The 21,248-nt window shown below is 37.6% G+C and overlaps 2 protein-coding genes across 2 annotated transcripts; one reads left to right on the top strand and one right to left on the bottom strand.

Moving 5' to 3' along the window:
- The first annotated feature begins 1,064 nt into the window (after positions 1-1,064).
- gys2 (glycogen synthase 2) lies at positions 1,065-18,255 on the top strand. The gene is made up of 16 exons (XM_053508208.1): positions 1,065-1,296; positions 3,279-3,460; positions 3,800-3,991; positions 4,195-4,380; positions 6,481-6,625; positions 7,101-7,218; positions 7,319-7,439; positions 7,590-7,696; positions 8,660-8,719; positions 9,719-9,797; positions 11,381-11,494; positions 11,665-11,791; positions 13,211-13,306; positions 13,899-14,062; positions 14,954-15,034; positions 17,567-18,255. Exons 1-16 carry the CDS (start codon positions 1,176-1,178, stop codon positions 17,798-17,800), a joined length of 2,127 nt encoding a protein of 708 aa, XP_053364183.1. The 5' UTR covers positions 1,065-1,175; the 3' UTR covers positions 17,801-18,255.
- Positions 18,250-20,329, bottom strand: spx (spexin hormone). The gene is made up of 6 exons (XM_053508209.1): positions 20,209-20,329; positions 19,032-19,112; positions 18,862-18,919; positions 18,697-18,759; positions 18,521-18,607; positions 18,250-18,382 (listed from the first exon to the last, which is right to left on the bottom strand). The coding sequence occupies exons 1-6, from the start codon at positions 20,212-20,214 to the stop codon at positions 18,324-18,326; spliced, it is 354 nt and encodes a 117-aa protein (XP_053364184.1). The 5' UTR covers positions 20,215-20,329; the 3' UTR covers positions 18,250-18,323.
- Positions 20,330-21,248: the final 919 nt, after the last annotated feature.

Genomic DNA, 21,248 nt, shown 5'->3' with positions numbered 1-21,248 from the left:
GGTTTTTGTTTAGTGATAAAATTTTTACACTTTAGAACAAATCTGGAGATTTTAGAACTATAAAATAACACATATGGCATTAGTTAATTAATTAACAACAACGATGGTCGGTTGTAAGTTTATGACATGAAGGTCAGCTGTTCTGGATCAGTCCTTACAAGAACAGTATTGTGTCAAGTGTGTTTGTAAAACCCATCAAGCTCCATGATGAAACTGTCTCTCACGAAGACCTTCCCAGGAAAGCAGGACCAAACCAGCACCTCAGATTAGAGCCGTTATGAAGCTTTACAGAGCAGAAGTAGCAGATATACATCTCAATATCAACTGTTTTAAGGAGATTATTGTGTGTTTTGGATAAACACCTTCAGTATTGTTTTACAGTTTAGAAAGAAATTAAAACCATAAAGTTAGAAGGTAATCAAAAACTGAAAAGCTGTAGTCATATGAATAATGTGTGCTGTGACATTTATAGACTGATTGCGCAAATGATGTAAGAATGATGATGGATTTAACCACAGAGCAGAATGAGATGATGTCACTTGGCATTGGGACACAATCACTTTTCAGTTCTATTGGTAACTTGATGAACTTTTTCAGACATTAAAACATTCGATATTTAAATAATAAATTTTTTTAGTCTTTATACTTTCAAAATAAAAAAGAAAAATAATTTTCGTTCATTTTGATGGTTTTTATTCATTGTTTAAAATCAAGAAAGCCTCACCCTGGTAAAAATGAGCAATTTGGCAACATTATGACAATTTATAAACTAATTGAAGCACAGGTGCACATGATTTTTGTGCAATATTACAGTATAATATCTAAAGCTTTCAATTAAAATATAACATTTATTTTTGAAGAAAATATTAAAAATTAATGCATTCGTCATCAATGGACATATACAATGGAAAATTGTATTAAGGTAACAAAAAAAAAAATTGGCCATGTACCAAGTTGGCTCTCACCGTGATGTCGGTGACCTCAAGCCCAAACTGTCAATGTTTGTTTAAGAGCCTCAAAAAAGAAACGCAGTTCAGTCCAAACTCCTCTGCGACTCTCTGGGATTGAGAGCAGTGAGCAGTGACGAAGCCTCTCAGGCTCTCAGGGCAGCTTCACTTGTTTTGTTCCTGCCAGATTTCACCTGAAACACCTGAAACATCGGATTCCCTCCCATCATGCCCCTGACCAGATCTCTGTCCATGAGCTCACTGAGCGGCCTTCCTCTCTGGGAGGAAGAGGAGTTACCCGTGGAGGATCTGCTGCTGTTTGAGATAGCATGGGAAGTCACCAACAAAGGTGAGAAGGACTAGGATGTCTAGGGAAATAACTTCTAATTTATTTAAAAATTCAAATCCATCATCACATTGAGTGGATAAACATTAATTGATAGAACGCACAAAATGTTTTTATTTATTTATTTATTTATTTATACTCTATATGTAATTACATGTACTTATATTGTTTTGTACTCTTAAAGAGTTCCTTCCTCAAATGATCTTCAGGAACATATGATACAACATCCTGGTAAACATGTGACTTTTAAACTATGGATGTTCCAGATATTTCATAAGGGTAACTCTGGGTTGTGGCATTGAACTAAAATGTAGATTTTTCATTCATTATAATGGACAGCTCATGCATTAGGATATTTCAATCATGAGTTATTAAATAGACCCATATATTACTGCTAAATAAATGCTAGAGAAGACTGGAATAATCCAAAAAGGTGTTTTATATCAGTACTGTAAGTGCTGTAGATTTTGCAGGTTGCTGTTAATGGTTAACCGAAAGATTTTTGGAGTGCTCTTTATTAAATAATATTAGTTCACTTTGTGCTGCATAATTTGAAAAAGGGGCCTCTATGGTAAATAATTTAATAAAATGCCCCCTAGGGTGACTCTACACTGGATGGTCACTAAAGATCCTTCATTAACCCTTAAGGTTAACCCTATGTTAATTAATATAATAAACTTTTATGTCAATTAATATAATAAATTTTGTGCTAGGGTGCCCCTATAGTAGATGATATAATAATGTACCCTTGAGGATACCCCTAAAGTAAACATTGTGATAAACTTCCCTTTATGGTGCCACTACAGTAGACAATACTGTATAATAATTTGCCCTCTAGGATGGACTTAGAGCAGATAATGTAATAAAATTCCCTCCAGTGTGATCCACTATGAGATAATGTAATAATATGTCCTTCAGGGTGCTTCTATAGTAGATAATGCAATGAATGCCCTATAGGGTGACCCAGTAGTAGACGATGTGATAATATACCCTTTAGTGAACCTACAGTAGATAATGTAATAAGATGTTCTCTAGGGGACCCTATAGAAGATAATGTGTTAAATGCCCTCTAGGGTGACCTTATAATAGTGAATTTAAGAAAATGCTCTCTAGAGCGCACTTACAGCAATAATGTGTTAAAGCTTCATACTAGATTATGTAATAAAATGCCCTCTAGGGTGACCCAGTAATAGATAATGTGGTGATATGCCCTCTAGGGTGCCTCTACAGTGGATAATGTAATTAAATGTCCTCTAGGGGGGCCTATAGTACATAATGTGATATAATGCCCTCAAGGGTGATCCTATAGGAGATAATGTGATCAATAGTAACCCTATAGTAGATAATGTGATAAAGTGCCCTCTAGGTTTAGCCCCCCCTCCGTGGCCCCCTATAATAGCAATAATGTGATAAAGCACCCACCAGATTAAGTAATAAAATGCCCTCTAGGGTGACCCAGTAATAGTTAATGTAATAATATGTCCTCTAGGGTGACCCTACAGCGGATAATGTGATTGAATGTCCTCTAGCGGGGCCTATAGTACATAGCGCTATAATGCCCTCTAGGGTGATCCTCTATCAGATAATGCGATCAACGCTCTCTAGGGTTACCCTATAGTAGATAATGTGATAAAGTGCCCTTTATGTGCCCTTACAGTAGCTAAAATATTTTCTCTTTAGTGCCACTACAGTAAATAATGTGCGATAAAGTGCCTTCTAGAGTCACATGAAGTTATGTAATATACTTCAATGCCCTCAAGATCATGTGACAAGGTGCCCTCTAGGTGACATGCTTTAATAGGCCTGCATCTATACATAAAATATCATGAACAAAATCATTGTATGGATTCATTCTGAGTGCTACTATACATAATCATTTACTGTTGAGGGCAAAAGTATTTGTTCCCCAGCAGACAGGATTGACTTGAATCTCTCCTCCTTCTCTTCTCGATTCCTCTCCTCTGTTCCTCTTCCTTCTTCTCCAGTGGGAGGAATTTACACAGTCATCCAGACCAAAGCTAAGATCACAGTGGATGAGTGGGGTGAGAACTTCTTCATGATCGGCCCTTACTACGAACACAACTTCAAGACCCAGGTGGAGAAATGTGAACCTCCAAACGACGCCGTGAAAGCTGCCATGGAGTCCATCAACAACAACGGCTGTCAGGTAGTGCACTTGAAATCCACCGGGGGCACTTCGGATCATTAACTTCATATTAAATCATTTCAGTGTAGCATCTGATCATTTCAGTTTAACATCCATTAATTGGCAGTGGACCTGGGCGCTTTTGGTTGGTTTGGAAAAGAGTGATTTTCACACCATATGCCAGAAGATGGTGCTGAGAGACCTTTACAAATCACAACCTCCTTTTACAGATAAGAAAAAGCCCTAGAGAGAGAGAGAGAGAGAGAGAAAGAGAGAGAGAGAGATGGTATATTAAATCATGACTAAAATAGTTTTGATGGATAAACACATACGTATATATCACTTCCCCTATGTGTGTAGGTTCACTTTGGCCGGTGGCTCATAGAGGGCAGCCCCTATGTGGTTCTGTTTGATATCGGAGCCGCTGCCTGGAACCTGGACCGCTGGAAGGGAGACTTGTGGAACACTTGTAGCATCGGGCTGCCGTACCACGACCGAGAGGCCAACGACTCGCTCATCTTCGGCTCGCTGGTGGCGTGGTTCTTTAAAGAGGTGAATACATGGACTGGAACATGCTTTGTGGGGTGGGGTAGTCTTGTCACAAAGCTCCACACACACACACAAACACACTCTTAGATATCAGAAAGCTTGATGTATAAGCTACTGTTGCAAAGCACTGACACTGGAGACTCCTTCCCTAAAAGTAAAACAAGCCTGTTAATTGCAGCTACATGACGTGCGTACTCTGTTTGTAGTTAACAGATCAACTTCAGGGCAAACTCAACGTGATCGCTCACTTCCACGAGTGGCAGTCCGGAGCTGGCCTCGTGCTCAGTCGCTCACGGAATATTCCCATGGCCACCATGTTCACCACACACGCTACACTTCTGGGGCGCTACCTGTGTGCTGGAAATGTGGACTTCTACAACAACCTGGATAAGGTCAGACCATGAGCTTACACACACGCACCTTCACTGAAATAAATCTACTTACAGATATTTCCGTTTAATATTGATGATTTGTAAGAAAGTGATTGCAAAAAGAAAGAAAAGTCCATAAATGATGATTAGCTATTATTATAAAAAGTAATTGCGCCCTAAAACAGGACGAGCAGTTGCACGAGTGTGTCTCTGGTAGCTGAAGCGCTGCAGTGGCTGAGCTGCATTACTGCAAGATTTTGCATATGAGCAAACAAGCTAATTAACTGAGCCGAACGCTAGCTAAGTTGCGCATCAGTGGAAAGATAAGCAAAGCGAGTTTAATTTTTTTTATTGGTGTTTTTGCATTTTGTGAAAACTGTAGTAAAGACATGGCACCATGGGTCCCAAGAATGTTATCGATGACGGTAGCAAGAAGAAAAGGGAGCCGCTTTCAGGTTGGCTCGTTCCAAGAGGAATTGTAAATTAAGTTTTGAGGTTTAATGTCTATTTAGTTCATGTTACTTCATTTACATGTCTCTTTAAAAATATAATTATAGTGTTGGAAATTGGTAATATTGGTGAAATATCTGTAAATATTTACATATGTGTGAAAATGTGTTTTGCAATACAAAATTTCGCCTCAAAAACTCATCTCAGAATCGGATTTAATTTGTATGCCGAGGTACCGCTGTATTTCCAAACTGAGCTTAGATCAGAAATTTTCATTAAAATAAAAACTGTTACCGTATGTATAACTTAGGCGTTGTTTCTACAAGGTGACAAGCGTCACATATTCATGTCCTTCTCATGTCCAAGTTTTGTCCATTTTCACCCTGGTTTCTCTAAAACATTGGAGAGTCTGATACAGTTTCGTTTATTATTTTGGTGTTCTTTGTAGTTCCGCCTATTTTTTGGCTGGTTTTGTTTGGTCTTGATGTTAAGCCTGTGTGTTGGTTATGACTATGATTACCGTAGCACAGAGTTGACATGATTGTGCGCTTTAAGAATACGAGGACACGTCACAGACATTAACGTTTCAAAAACCAGATCAATTGCGCTGAACCTCTGACATTTATCCATCTGTCTATCTGAACCAGGAGAGTAACCTGCTCAGTTAAACGCTTATTATTCCACAGTAAAAAGCGAAGATGCACTTGGCTATGGAGTGATAATTGGGCTCTATAAGGTCATCAGATGCTAAAGGCCATGCGATTTGGCACAAGGCTAATTGACAGCGTGTTTATCATTGGGAAGTGGATTCTCCAGCCTCTAAACCCCCAGAGGAACCTCCTTTATCTACGTAGCTCACAAAGAACCAAACTGAAGAGCCAAATATGTAACAACACAGCTCTCCTTTAATTGTTTCCTGAAAACTTTCACAGCTAACATTTTGAGATTAGATCAGACTAGGCAACAACCCCGGAATAAACTTCACCAGCCTGCATTTTTTTCCCAGGTCTATAATTTAGGACACAAATTCATTGTTAGATTTTCATTGCTAAGCTCCTCCATTAGCGCCCTGTGTCTGGATAACAATAACTCAAATAGCCCGAACCCTCTTTATGTAAATGTGACCTACAGTATTTGAATGTCATTCTAGTTACTTTAATATGCAAAATATGAATTTGTAAAACGGTTCAATTTGTGAACATTCTGAGAACTTTTTTATGTCCATAACTTTTGAAAAGTTTTTTCATTATAAGAATTTTTTTTAATATTGGCTCTTTTTTTCCTAACAGAGAGTACGTTATTGGAATGTAACCCTCTAAACATTCTAACAGCATAATCTCTATTACCTGGGGTCCATAACAGTCTGCCAACAATTGCATTTGTTATATAATAATATATAAGTTAATACTACAGCGCTGTTAAATTCTGGATTCTGATAAATTGGAAGAAAGTGTTTAGTTTGTTTGTTCTAATACTTTATCATTTTTATAGAAACAACTTATTCATATGGACGTATCACATGAACTGATTTATTGCACAACTTTAAAATGTGGATGTCTATTTTTCTTAACATTAGGAAATAATTTTCATGTACCTGATGATCACCACATGGTTAATATGTAGACTAACATCAGGAGTTAAGCTTCATGACTTCCTGTCTCTGTGTGTCAGTTCGATATAGACCGGGAGGCAGGAGAGAGGCAGATCTACCACCGCTACTGTCTGGAGAGAGCCGCAGTGCACTGCTCGCACGTGTTCACCACCGTCTCGCAGATCACAGCGGTGGAGGCCGACCACATGCTCCACAGGAAACCCGGTGGGTCTGAACGCATTTATCCAAATGAAGGCGTATCCAAGATCAGGAGATGTGTCTGTATCTGATCTGGAGCTTTACCATGTCACCACATGATGGAATGGTCACATCATCAAATGCCTGGCATGTCTTAAAGATAATATGTATTAAAATCTTAAAAAAAAAAAAAAAAGTACAAAATTTCGTGCCCTCTTAGATATCACAGAGTGACATAATGCTGAAGAATGTTAGTGCAGATGTTTTTAGTTCTCTTTGGAAATTTGACATCATTTAGAAATACAACACACTGTATCATGCTTTTATAAAAAAAAAAAGATATAATTAAAAACAGGCCGGTGTTCATGTTGTATATCTTAATTAGATTATTTTCCTCCACCAGCTTGTTAACATAATGTTTTATTTCTCTCCTCACACAGCAATCCTCCTGTTATTGTTGTGATTCTCAGCGTTGTTGTTTTTCTTGCTGTTGGTTTTGCAGATGTAGTTACACCGAACGGTTTGAATGTAAAAAAGTTTTCAGCCATGCACGAGTTTCAGAACCTGCACTCGCTGAACAAACTGAAGATCCAGGAGTTTGTGAGAGGACACTTCTACGGGTAAAGACCTCCTCCAGCTCAAACACAGGCAAATAGTTCCCGCTCTTGGAAGGTTCTGCGTAGTCCATCCTGATGAGATTTGGTTTCTTCTCTTGTACAGACACCTGGACTTCAATCTGGAGAAAACGCTTTTCTTCTTCATCGCCGGCCGGTACGAGTTTTCCAACAAGGGAGCCGATCTCTTTCTCGAGGCGCTGTCCAGACTAAATTATCTGCTCCGGGTAATTTTAGTCGTTTTTACTTCCCATCACTCTGTAGAGGTTAAAGATCCTTAAATAACCTTTAGTCTTTTCTTATCATTTTACAAATATATACAGTGTGTAACTTTTGATTTGTAATTTCTGATTGGAAATCCACTGTGTGTTTGTCAGGTGCACAAGAGTGACGTGACGGTGGTGGTTTTCTTCATCATGCCGGCTAAAACGAACAACTTCAACGTGGAAAGTCTGAAAGGTCAAGCCGTGCGCAAGCAGCTGTGGTGCGTCATCACGCCTGGCCGTTAATGATCTGGCCAAACGATGTGTCCGAAAAAATCCAAAAGGATTTTCTAGGCTTGGGTTGTAACTAATCCCGGATTAGAGTGCTAAGGGAATGTGTGCTCATCTCATGCTCATAAATACACACGGCACTTTAAACAGGGAGGCATGAGATTATGTGCTGTTTATCATCATCATCATCATATAGCAGCGTAGTGTGATGCTGTTCAAGGAAAATAATCAACAGCATGATGAAGCGTGATGAAGCGCAGATCAATTCTCCTTCTTAAAGCTGATTATTTTCCAATAATGGTGGGATCAACATCCACACACACGTTCACACACTATGTGCAATTTGGGATCGGCATTTAACTTAATCTGCATGTCTTCGCTCTTTGGGAGAAAACCGGAGAACCCGGGGGAAACCCACCGAGCACCATGCACACAGACCCCGAGGCGGGAATCAAACCAGGACCCAGCAGGTGCAAGTTTTGTGCATGATGCTTTCAACACAATGTTGTTGACGGCGTAACACACTCAGAGGAAAGCGCTATCTGCCCATTTTGCTTTCATGAGCTCACAGATGCCCCACAATTATCTCGCGTCACTAAGATTGATGTGAGAGTGCGAGTATGCTAACTCTCCACTCCGAGAAAACACTCGGGACTCCCGGCCACAGATCTGTAGCATCACCAGGGAGTCGAACTCGTGATCTCCAGGCGATGGTGTGAACCATCACTGCACCACTAAGTAGCTGAAGCTAGTATTTAAAATCAGACAGTATATTGGTCATCACTGTTCGCCCTCAATTTCATTATAGGATTGTATACAGTTGAATTCATTTAAAATGATAAAATTGCAATAATTGTGCTGGAATAATAAAGTTCCAGTGAGCAGAAATGTCAATCAGAATTGCAGTAAATCTAGTGTATTCTGAGGTGTTGCTAATATCTCGTTTCCTACAGGGACACGGCGCAGTCGGTGAAGGAGAAGTTCGGCAAGCGCTTGTACGAGGCTTTGTTACGGTGAGCTGTTGGGAATGATGTGATCGGAAAAATATTTACCACTGATTGTGCAAAAAAAGTATTGTGGGACGTCCAAACTTGTATGTGAAAAAAAGCCATTTTAACAAAGTCGTCTAAAAAGTGTGGTGCTTATAAAATCAGATTCTTATTGCATTTAATGGTGAACCTCATGCGCAAAAACATCCATGTCCATGAGCTGATCATTCAAAGTGATCAAAAAGAAAAATCTGCATTTGAGTGCATTCACTGAACCGTGAACACACTACCTGAACAAATCACCTCTGGGAAGTGTTTCACGATGATGTCACATGTTCAAAAGGAAGGTGCATCATTCATGCATTTTTTCCCCTGAAAATTTCTGAAGATTATGAGAGATGAAAGAGAATTCTCTTACCAGGTTGCTTTGAACTTTAAACCCTGAAACGCAAATCATTTTAAGCATTATTGTTTAAATATATATTTATCTTGTGTCAGATATACAGAAGAGCATCACCTTACTCATAAAACTAAGCATACATTTTTATTAGTTTTTGTTTAGTTTTAGCAATTTTAGAAAAATCATATAAATAAGGAACAATGATTTAAGCTAATTATTTAAAAATTGTTCGACTATTTACTTTTTAGAAGTGATTTTTTGTCTTTGTGCTAATTCCATGCTAACCCTGCTACACACAAGCAAAATGCAGCAGATAAACCTTTAAAAATGCAATCGTTTTTTTACGAATAATTAAATAAATGCTTTCTTAAATCCGTATAAAAAATAATTATAAATGCCAGTGAAATCATGGATTAAAAAACGCCAAATCGAATCAAACAGAACCCCTGGTGCCTTTCTGACCTCCTCGTGATTACTGTAGGTGTTGGTGTTGGTGAGACGTGTTAACGCTGGGTGATGATGCGTTAATTGTTAAGATATTTTCAGCGGCAGGGTGTGATGTCACCGGGTCAGTCCTGAGGATACGCGGCTTCCCTGAAAACACCATGTTTTTTTTTTTTCAGGGGCGAGATCCCAGACATGAACAAGATTCTGGACAAGGATGATTTCACGATAATGAAGAGAGCCATTTACGCAACGCAGGTCAGACTCGTCCCAGTACATCCTCCTTTAATAATAACCAAAGTCTTTCATCATTCACACTCAGGTTTCTCTTTCCCTGCCAGACTGTATGTATCTGTTTATTCGCATAAAAACTTACTTCCTAAAAAAAGAAATCAGAGAATACAAAAATACGGACTTTAAAATAAGAAACTAAGCAATTTTTGTGCAATTATCAGAAATTATTAGTGACTTTATAGATTAAAAGCAGGTAAATAAGGAAAAGTGACTTAGCTTAAAGATTTAAACCATTATTTGTGATATTATTGGGGAATCTGTAGATCCGATCTTGGAGAATGGGGTTAAAGGTTGAAGGCGCAGCAACAATCGAATTGAGTGTATACTCACGCCTTTATAAATTATACAACCAAAGACAAGAATGAGGAGAAAGAGAGAGATATTTGAGTTGCTGTAACATAAGTCAGAACAGGAACTTGGACATTAAATGTATATTTTTTCCTTGGGATTTGTTCTTTTTTCATCCTAGGATGGATAAGTAAATAAATAAATAAATAAATAAATCCTTTACCCTTTTATCTCCACATCGGATCAGGTTTCACCCTGGATGTCCATCCTGTCGCATCCCTTCAATTATCTAACCAGGCAAGGGACCAGATGTGCACGCACTGGCTGGGTTGTACTTGTGTAAAGTTAAGGGTCTTGCCCACGGACCGAACAGGGGTGACCTGGTGCTGGTTTAAACCCCCGACAGGCTTGACCACCTGAGCCACCACTGCCCCCATTCAGTTTAACTATAAATGCATAAAAGGTCCAACGTGTCCCTCTGTAATAAACAAGTGTGCAGTGTTATCACAATAATAAAAGCACCACATGCACTGCTTTATTCCTTACTTGGATTAATGGTGCGCTAACATTTGCACTGTCCATTTTTCAGTTTGTCTCTGTAAAATCGTCATCACTTTCCATAGATACAGAACAGAGAACAGCTTTTTTTTCCTTTCCTTTCTCTCTCTCTTTTTTTCCCATTCACTGATGCGCGCATTGCTTTTCTGAATGAGCTAAGGTCAGCTTCGGGGCGCGCTGATGGACGATTTGTGTCACCGTTCAGAAAGTGACGGAATTCCCTTCACTGTCCTCACGCAGCTCCCGGCCTCTTCACCACCATTCATTTACACGAATCCGAGTCCATCAATCGCCTCTGCTGTATATTACTTCTACTTAATAACAAGGCCGCGCATAAAGGGCTAATAAAGCAGCTCTCAGATCAGATTTATTCTTACATCGATATTTCAGGGCGTTAAGGGCGGAGGTTTATTACCCACGCGTGTGTAGGTGGTGGGTAATAAATGGACATCAGCGGGCCGCCGGGGACATTTCTCCTGCTCTGTCCAAGTGTCCATAATTCACCTGAAAATGCTCATGTTGCTCATTTAAAAGAAGAGACGACGAGAAGAAAAGAGAAGTTTTGCAGCTGTGATAGTGTCTCATGTCCATCCCTAATGTCATTGTGCTCTGTGTCTCGTGTCTCTCGTCTCATTCATGGATCAGCGCTCTCATCGATTACCGATTTCTTCCTCTCATGTTCTTTATTCCCACACACGCAGAGACACACTCTCCCTCCAGTGACCACGCACAACATGCTGGACGACACGACGGACCCCATCCTGAGCAACGTCCGTCGCATCGGCCTCTTCAACAGCCGCAACGACAGAGTCAAGGTCCGCAGCGTGCTTGTTACACTTATTGTACAATTAAAAAAAACAACTTGTCCTGGTTTAATGTGCGAGTACAAAGATAAATCAACTGAACCTTACATCCTGCACCTAATTAAACATGTAGCTTTACAATGTCCCTAATAATCACCTGCACTTATTTCTTTGTGCCTCAGATTGTTTTCCATCCCGAGTTCCTGTCCTCCACCAGCCCGCTGCTGCCCCTGGACTACGAGGAGTTCGTCCGCGGCTGCCACCTGGGAGTGTTTCCATCTTATTATGAACCCTGGGGATACACACCAGGTTACACACTTTATTCATTTCTCAAATTACTGACTGTACTGTTCATAAAATACAAAGTAACTGAAGCATAAAACATAAATATAAAAGTTGATTTGCTGTAGAAGATCATTTTTAACAAGTAAGTCGTTTGGCCAGGGGTGCCTAAACTTTTGCATACAACTGTATAAGAAGTCGAGACTAGTGACACCAGGTTTTATAAGACACCAGGGTGGACCAGGACCAAGTGGACACTGAGTGTGTAACATGGTGGACTTGGTCATTTCAGACTATCGGGATAAATAAGGAAAGGAGTCGTCAGTTAGAGGAAGTGATGTCATCACAGGAACCAGACAGAGACCTAGACGGTGATCAGTCCTGGATCAGTGCAGCAGTCTAACACACTGTTGGTTTATTTATATAAATATAGTTTTAAATGTGTTCTGCAGGAGGACATCAGGACAAGAGGAGCAGACAAGACATTTAACGTTTATTATCTGTTTATATCTAAGAAACAGAGCACTTTATAGTTTTGTAGAGCAGAATATAACACCAGGGGTGCTTACAAGAAGATTTTCATTTATTTATTTATTGGCTTCATATTTCATGCTGTTTGGGATTATTTTAAATATTCAGAAGCAGTTAGATTAAAGATTATGAATTATTATTAATTATCAATTAATATTTATTGATTTGAATGAAACAAAATAAAGATAATTTATATATTTGTTTATTGTATATTATTTTTATTTTTTGTATTTTTCTTATATTTACTGCCATTTATATATATATTTTAAATTGGTTATAATCTTTATTTTTTTATAAAGATTCAGAAACATTTCAATTATACTTATGAATTAAATTTTTTTAAACAGTTAAATAACATTAAAAATGGTAAATATAATTTTTGTTTTTGAATTTAGATTTTTTAAATGTACTTTAATAAAATGTAATTTTTTTTATATTGATCATTATTCAAATTTCATTTATTGATAGAAATGTTTTTAAAAGATATTTGCATGAAAATAAATAGTTAATATTTTTAAAATATGTAATTCATAATTATTATAAGGAATGGATTAAAAATTTATTTATTAATTAATGTATTTAGCTATCTATCAGACCAATTTAGTCAATTATTAGACAATGGAGTATTAGACAATTTTAACACGTGCTTAAGATGTTTTCAATAATAAATAAATAAAGTGTTCCATTAATGATTTATTTATACTGTAAATATAATCATTTTTATTTTTAATTATTCAAGTTCTTGTTTATATTCTGTGCTCAGTTGTATATTTCGTATACGTTTTGCACCACATTGCTTGTCTGTTGGCAGTGCACCTGATTCTGATGAACACAATTAAATATGTGAAAACAGTTTAAACACATCAGCTGACGCACAGAACGCTGATCATTTGCTAATCGTGATCTTTGTGTCAGGCGAGTGCACGGTGATGGGCATCCCGAGCGTGACCACTAACCTGTCGGGGTTCGGCTGCTTCATGGAGGAGCACATATCAGACCCGACTGCTTATGGTCAGTCACACAAGCTTACTTTCTCAACTGAGCTTTAATGGACGATAAAATTAAAGCAGTAACAGAACAGTAACAGAAACAGTATAGAGTAGCCTTTAAAAAGTAATGTAAAGATTTATATGTGTGTGTGTGGGGGGGGGGGGGGATTGGAGTGGGGGGGGGGTAATAAATATGATCAATATATCAGTCACTGAAACGTCTCTAGTGGCAGTAAAGGGATAATAGTGCACTTAGAAGTACTCTATTGCAAAATGTGTGTGTGTGTGTGTGTGTCCTCGAGCTGATTGTGTTTCCTAACAAACCTTGAATTGTGTTGCTCCTTTTATATCACTGCGATTTCCCTTTTTTTTGGGTAAACATGGTAAACATCATACTTTTATCCATTTATACTCCTCACATGTCACATTATCCTGCACACTGTTATCATTCCACATGACATCACAGCAGCTGCAAACAGCTGTTCCCTCACTAAAATGTTCACTCTTTTACTTAATATGCTAAAAAGAAAAATGAAAAACAGTGTACACTTCTCTCTGGAGCTGTTAGAGCTTTGGAGCTCGTGAGTGATGCGCCATGTCTCCTCTCCACACAGGGGTTTATATCGTGGACCGGCGTTTCCGCTCAGCAGACGAGTCGTGTAATCAGCTCACCCAGTTCATGTTCACGTTCTGCCAGCAGTCACGGCGGCAGCGCATCATCCAGCGCAACCGCACCGAGCGCCTGTCCGACCTGCTGGACTGGAGATACCTCGGCCGGGTGAGGGGACACGCCGGCCGTGTTTGATACACACACACACACACACACATGCACATTCAGGCCAAGCCAGGACTTGTGACAGTGCAGAATACAGTTATGAGAGTAAAAACTCCCCTTATTTTTTCTGCATAATCCCCTTCTACACTAATCAGACTGCCTGCTTCACATCCTAAACACCGGCCTCCCAGGAACTCCTTTAATGTTCACCCAAACATGTGGAAATGTCTCTGAGCGACGTCAGGACTGTACAGGGGGATGTGGTGAAAACTCCCAGCGGAGTTCCTGTAACGTGTAAATGGTGTTGCTGATTGATTGTGTGTGTGTATTAAAAAATCAGGCGTTCCACTCACTGTAACTGTAATGTCCACAGGAACACTGTAACTGCAGTACGCTCTGAGCCACCTCAGCCTGAGATCATCATTCATGGACGTTTGGCCTTCATTAAAATACTTGACCCATTCAAATGTTTTAATGCGGCTATTAAGTCGAGTCTCCTCACCGTATTGTGCTTGGAATCTTCATGAGAAGAAATGTGATCCCCCCCCCCCCCCAAAACAACAAGGAAATTGTATTTTTTTAAATCACTTCAGTTTATTTACAGTAGATAACGCTTTTAACAGTGGTCATTGTCACAAACCACAAACCAAATAAATATGTTTTTAATAATTTTTTAAATAAAAATAATATATATGTTTTACTACTATCATCACTAATGTGATTAATAATTATTATTTATGAATTATTCCCAAATTGGATTAATAACCAGCACCACATCATAATCAATCTATGAATCAGTGAATTTAGTGTGTGTGTGTGTATGGATGTGTGTATGGATTTAGTTCTAGACATTGTGTGTTTTCTGAATGTTTTGTGACTGTATGTGTGTTTCAGTTCTACATGCACGCCAGACGCCTGGCCCTCAGCCGAGCTTTTCCTGAGCAATATAAAATGGACACGCTCGCACCTCCGCCGGTGAGCTCCACACCTGCACCCTCACACAGCTTTAATGTCCAATTACACACAGTTGACATCATCACATTCGCTCCGTTCTAATATCAGAGTGACATCAGTTTCCTCATCACAACTATTTTCTATCTGGTGCTGGTTCAGGTAAAGATCCCCTGCATGTCTCGGGTGACGCAGAACCTGCTCAGGTTTCTCAGAGTTCTGTTCACATTTCTCTTCCTTGATAACTCTTCGTTTCATTCATTTACATCAAATGTAATCATGTGTAGTATTCATTTTAGAATAAAACTATTGGTTAATACACCAATCCTTGGAACAACGGTTTCTCTGAAGATCTTTAAACAGGATATTTCTTGTTGCTCTTTGATGTGGTTCTACCTGCAACCCTTTCAGATTGGAGAACACTTACATATGAGACTGTTAAGACAGAGAAACTCAGGAATCCTTAGATTGTAGAACCTTTCTGGGAAGTTGAAACTGCTTTTATTATTTGAATGAACACAACGTATAATGTGCTTGACTTTATTGGACTTGAACAAGAACTCCTTCTGGGCTCTTGATGAACCCTTTGAATAGTTAGACATTCAGCGTTTTCTAAAATAAAGGGAGGCTAGAAAAGGGTTTTTACTTTTTTTTTTGATGTTACAAACAAACTTTTTTCAGTTTTCTGAAGTACTCGTCAGTCTATAGATTTTATCGTCTATGTGGAAAGATATTTATGCAGGGTTCTGTAGTAAGTTGAGATCCTTTTTCGAGTTGAGATCCCATTTTTAAAAGTTTCACTGAACACTTTTGTTCAACAAATCTTTGTTTTGCTTGTCTACCTGTTTGAACTCTTTACTGGGTTCTACATAGAACATTCAAAGGTACCTTTAAAGAGGCAGATTAAAAAATGCTTTTCATGTGTTTAATACATTTAGAGAACATACTGTATACTGCCTGGCCAAAAAAAAAAAAAAAAAAGCAAAGAAAACAACTAAGGAGATTTGAAATGTCTGGAACTGGGTTAAGAATCCTTCAACACATCATCAAAACCTGGAAGGAGAGTGCTGAAACCTCAACTCTGTGATAGAAATGTGGCCAGAAATAAATAATGAATCGAGATAACTTAAAACGCTTGGTGAAGTTGCAGGGTAAAAAAATCAACAGTAAAAACCAGAGCGGAAACTACAAACATTTTTCCCACACACACAATGTTAAAGAACTCACAGGATTGGGATTTTTGTTTATAAGAAAAAGTCTTCAGTTTGCGAGGGAGCATAAAAACTGATGGAAGAAGGTCATGTGACCAGATAAGTCCAGATTGAGTCTATTCCGTAGTGATGGGCTTGTCAGGGTAAGAAGGGAAGCTCATGAAGCGATGCACCCATCATTTATAGTGTCCACTGTACAAGCCTCTGGAGACAGTGTTATGATCTGGAGTTGATCAGTTGCTCAGGTCTAGAACCTCACTGCTAAGTTCAATAAAATGAAGTCAGCTGATGACCTGAATGTACTGAATCACCAGGTTTTCACATCTATTGAGTTTATTTTCCCTGATGGAACGGATATATTCCAGGATTCAAAGTGTGAAAGTTTAGCTCTGGGAACGTGAGGAATCATTTTCACACGTGAACTGGACACCACAGTGTGTGTAATCAAAGCTAAAGGTGATTGAATTAAATCTTAGAGTGTGATGTCTTTTTTTGGCCAGGCAGTGATGTTCCTTTAGATTGTTGTTCATCTTACAAACATTAGGAAATAAATAGTAAAGAGTCTTTACTGACAAAAACATTCATCATAATGGTCGAGTTCTTCGCTTTATAAAATGTTTTTAAAATGAAAATCCCACACCATCTGGCTGTACATGGAGCCTGTAAAGATTTCCAAGAAAGAATGAGGAAAAAAACTTAAAGCCCCATTTGACTTTTGTGTTTCTAAGTGTGCATTTATTTTAATCATAAGTCAGTTGTTAAGCTCTTTATTTACGCTTTTATTTTTTAATTTACATTTTATTTTAATAAAGTTAATTAAATTAACTGATAACTATTAAACTGATCAGGAAAAAATTTGGCCAAAGATTTTTTTTTTAAAAAAACCTTGAAAAAGTATACACTGTACACACTGTGCGTCTGTTTGGGAGAAAACGTGTGTGAGGGACGAGGGGACTTATGATGCTGTGTGGCTTATAAAACTCATTTGTGAAACTGATTTCAGTCGCAGAATGCTTGGTTGTATTAGGACGCGCCTCCTGTCAGGCATTTTATAGATGCTTTACCATATGAGTTGCTATAGATTGTGGGGGCGGAGCTTTGTAAACATGGGCGGGATTGGGGGCGGGCTCAGGAAGTTTTTCGTTTTTTTAATTGTTCAAACGTGGATCAAAGACACTTTTATGTTCTGAAAGCAAACCGAGATCATTACATCTGTAATGTACTTATCAGTCGTGTACGTTTTTTGAGAAGTTCTGAGGTTTCCATTTAACAATGACGATGATGATGATGAAGATGGTGTATTTTTGTTGTCAGAATCACTAAAATTGTGTTAATATCTTTCCAGGCTCAAGGATTCCGTTACCCCAGACCCCCCTCGGTCCCGCCCTCCCCCTCAGCCTCCCTCCACTCCACCCCGCATCACAGTGACGCCGAGGACGAGGACGATGAAGATGAAGAGCAAGAACCCTATGATGAAGAAGAGGAGGCCGAGAGGGACAGAGTGAACATCAAGTCACCCTTCACTCTCGGATCTATACCAAAGGGGAAGACGAAGCAACCGGGAGAGTACAGGAACTAAAAATGCAACGCCCTTACCATATATTTCCCCGCCCATTTCTTCAACATGCTCCGCCCCCTTATTCATCTCAACATTATTGAGAGACTTTTTAGTTTGTAGGATGAAGCCTTCTGATGTCATGAAGTAGCTGCATTTCTGATTATGTGTAAGAATAATTGTTGCGTGCAAAAGTTTGTGCCCCCATATAAATCAAATGCTATATAAAATCACTTATCTGATCGATTCTTTTATGCAATTCAAGGCAGTCATTTTAAATCCAGAGTGAAACACATTTGTTAGATTTTTAAAGCAGCAAAAACAACAAAAAATAATTAAACATTAATTCCTTAAACATGATGGAGCATTACAGATGCAGTGCATGCAAATCCAGTTTTATTAAACACCACAAACACATAGGAGGTTCAAAATCTCTGTATTGTACATGAAATATGAGTTTACCTCAAACAAGCCCGAATACAGAAAACAAAATAAAGAAAGAAATCAAACTGTACACTTCAGTTATATATATTACACAGGAGCTTTCTCAGAAGTAGTCTCTTTTCCACACTGGCGCGTCTTGCAAAAACAATCCGTTATCCATCCCTGAAACAGGTAAAAGCACTGGGTTTGTCATCACACGTCCTTGTTTCATGATGAGCTTATTATATTATATTATATTATATTATATTATATTATATTATATTATATTATATTATATAAAAGAATAACAGAGACACAGACCTTCGTCCTTGGCTTGCTGGAGGAAGTTGAGGAGCACCGTGGCCGCCTTGGAGACGCTCAGATTCTCGGTGTCTTCATTCTGTGTTTCTGTGAAGAGAAAATTAAGAACAAAGGTAAAGCCAGGATTTTTAATCTGATTAGAAAATGTGTCAAAGAGCAGGATTATATAGCGGTACCCAAGTGCAGCGTGTCGAACACGTCACCCTCGTTTCTGTCCACAGACACAAAGCGGCGTCCTTCTGCAAAGAGCAAGATGTTATGACTGAGACGTTAAAGAGTCAGGAGTGTGGTTTAAAACTGAGGAATCTGAGGAAATGGGTCAGAAGATGTACAGTACGTACGCGTGCCTTTGAGGTACAGCATGGCCTGAGGAGTCCAGTTACGCCGCTGGAACCTGCCCTTTAGTGTAATAAAAAGTCAACATGTTTACAGGAAAGGTCAGGAGGGGTTTCAGTGTAAAGGTGTTAAAGTGATAACATCAGGATTGTGTGTGTGTGTGTGTGTGTGTTACCTTCGGAGCGCTGCACGCCTGAGAGATGAGTGAGGACAGCAAGAGGAACACCAGCGCATAAGCTGTGAACATCTTTACACTCTGACACACACACACACACACACACACACATACACACACACACACACAGTCTATAATGTTTTTTTTTTATTAAATTTTTTTATTAATTATTCTCATAAATACATTTATTTCCCCTAATTGGCTACATTAAACCTTTAAAAAGTTTGATTACCAAAAAAAAACAACCCAAAAAACCCTATAAATTAATAAAACATTAAATCAAATGTAAAACAATATCTATTAAAACAAAAACATCAACATTACGCTCATAATCATGTGCTGAATAAAGGATGAGATTCAGTAATAACGGAATGAAATAATAATAACATATATAACAATATTAATTAACTAAAAAAATTAAAACTAAATAACTATTAATTAGCTAGAAGTAATAATAATCATTACATGACTTAATAATTCCATTAAAAAGTATGATCATTGTTATAAATAACAAACAAACAAATGGATGCCATCGTGTGCTAAAATAACTAATAAGATCCCATAATTACTAAAATAATATAAATATAGATAATACAAGCAATTAACAGCTGTGATGGAAACAACTAAAACAAACCCAATGTCCTCTAAGTAATAAGTTAGTTAGTAAAGAAAGAAAGAAAGAAAGAAAGAAAAAGAAAAGAAAGAAAGAAAGGAAAAAATAATACATCAAGATTTAGAGAATAAAATGATTAAATATTATGTTAAATGCCAGATAATAATTAATAAATGTGACTTAATTAAAAAGACTAAGAATTATAAGAGAGTTCAGACTGTAACTATGTGCAAAGCTAAAGCTAAGATTCAAAAGAAATAAACTGATAAACTGTTTTATTAATACTACAAATACTAATAATTAGATACAATACATGCAGTGAAATAAAACATATAATTAAATAAAAAAAAAAAACACAATCATGCAAGATAAAGAGAAGGTTAATAAAAGTAAAAATTAATTAAAAATGATTAAAGATCAATGAGTAGGATGATTTAGTAAATACTATACTAATATTAATCCTAATAATACTGCACCTAATAGGGAAGTTAAATCAAATGTTTGTTTAAAAAGCATTAAATAATTGCACACACACACACAGACACACACAGGTGATTCTCTTACCTTCATGTCTTCGCCGTGAGCTCCTCAGTGTGTGATCAGTGTGTGAGGGAGAGAGAAGTGAGAGAGAAGTGTAGACAAAGTTGCTCCTAAACAATCACTCCTATTTATAATAAAAATGTGGAGGGTGGAGGGATTCACACACACACACACACACACACACACACACACACACACACACACACACACACACACACACACACACACACAGCACTTTAGTCAATGAGCAGCATCTATGGTGATAGGTCAAGAAACATTGATTAACGAGGGGACGAGCTCGCACACCATTAGCATCAGATAGATAAATTGATAGACAGATGGACAAGTGGATAGATAGATAGATAGATAGATAGATAGATAGATAGATAGATAGATAGATAGATAGATAGATAGATAGATAGGTCAGCACTATTCCAATGAAATAATTGAAACACTTCACTTGCTGGAATAACCTGATAACTTTTTTTACATTATCATTTTAAATAAATAAGAATATTCCTGTAATATAACTAACCATGATTTTAAAAACATTTAATATATATAAATACTATATATTATGAACAGTAACTAGATATTTGTTTCTGAGAGACATACTCTTTATAATATTTACATGAATATTGTGTTTTGAAAGAATATTTCTTTTTACATTTACAGTTAACTTCTGGAATGTCCTTCAGTATCAATAAAGTACCTATCTATCTATCTATCTATCTATCTATCTATCTATCTATCTATCTATATGTATATATCTATATATATATATATATATATATATATATTTAACTATATAAACATAAATATTTATAAAGAAAATATTAAACATCTTTTGTAATGCTTAGAAATGATGTATAACCATGTTACCATGGAAACCCAAACCTTGGCTGATTTGCTGCTAATTTGTAATAAACACATTAAATTTAGTTAACAATTTATATATATATTATAAACACTGTTTAAAAGCACAGTGTAATTACTATTTAAAATAAAAATAAAAGAACTGTAACGTTATTCATATAATTAACAATGATAAAGTAAATAGGTCC

Source organism: Clarias gariepinus, chromosome 12, assembly GCF_024256425.1.
Source record: "Clarias gariepinus isolate MV-2021 ecotype Netherlands chromosome 12, CGAR_prim_01v2, whole genome shotgun sequence".
NCBI classification, from domain to species: domain Eukaryota; kingdom Metazoa; phylum Chordata; class Actinopteri; order Siluriformes; family Clariidae; genus Clarias; species Clarias gariepinus.
Note: the sequence above shows the minus strand (reverse complement) of the source record. Positions and strands in the feature narration are given on the sequence as shown.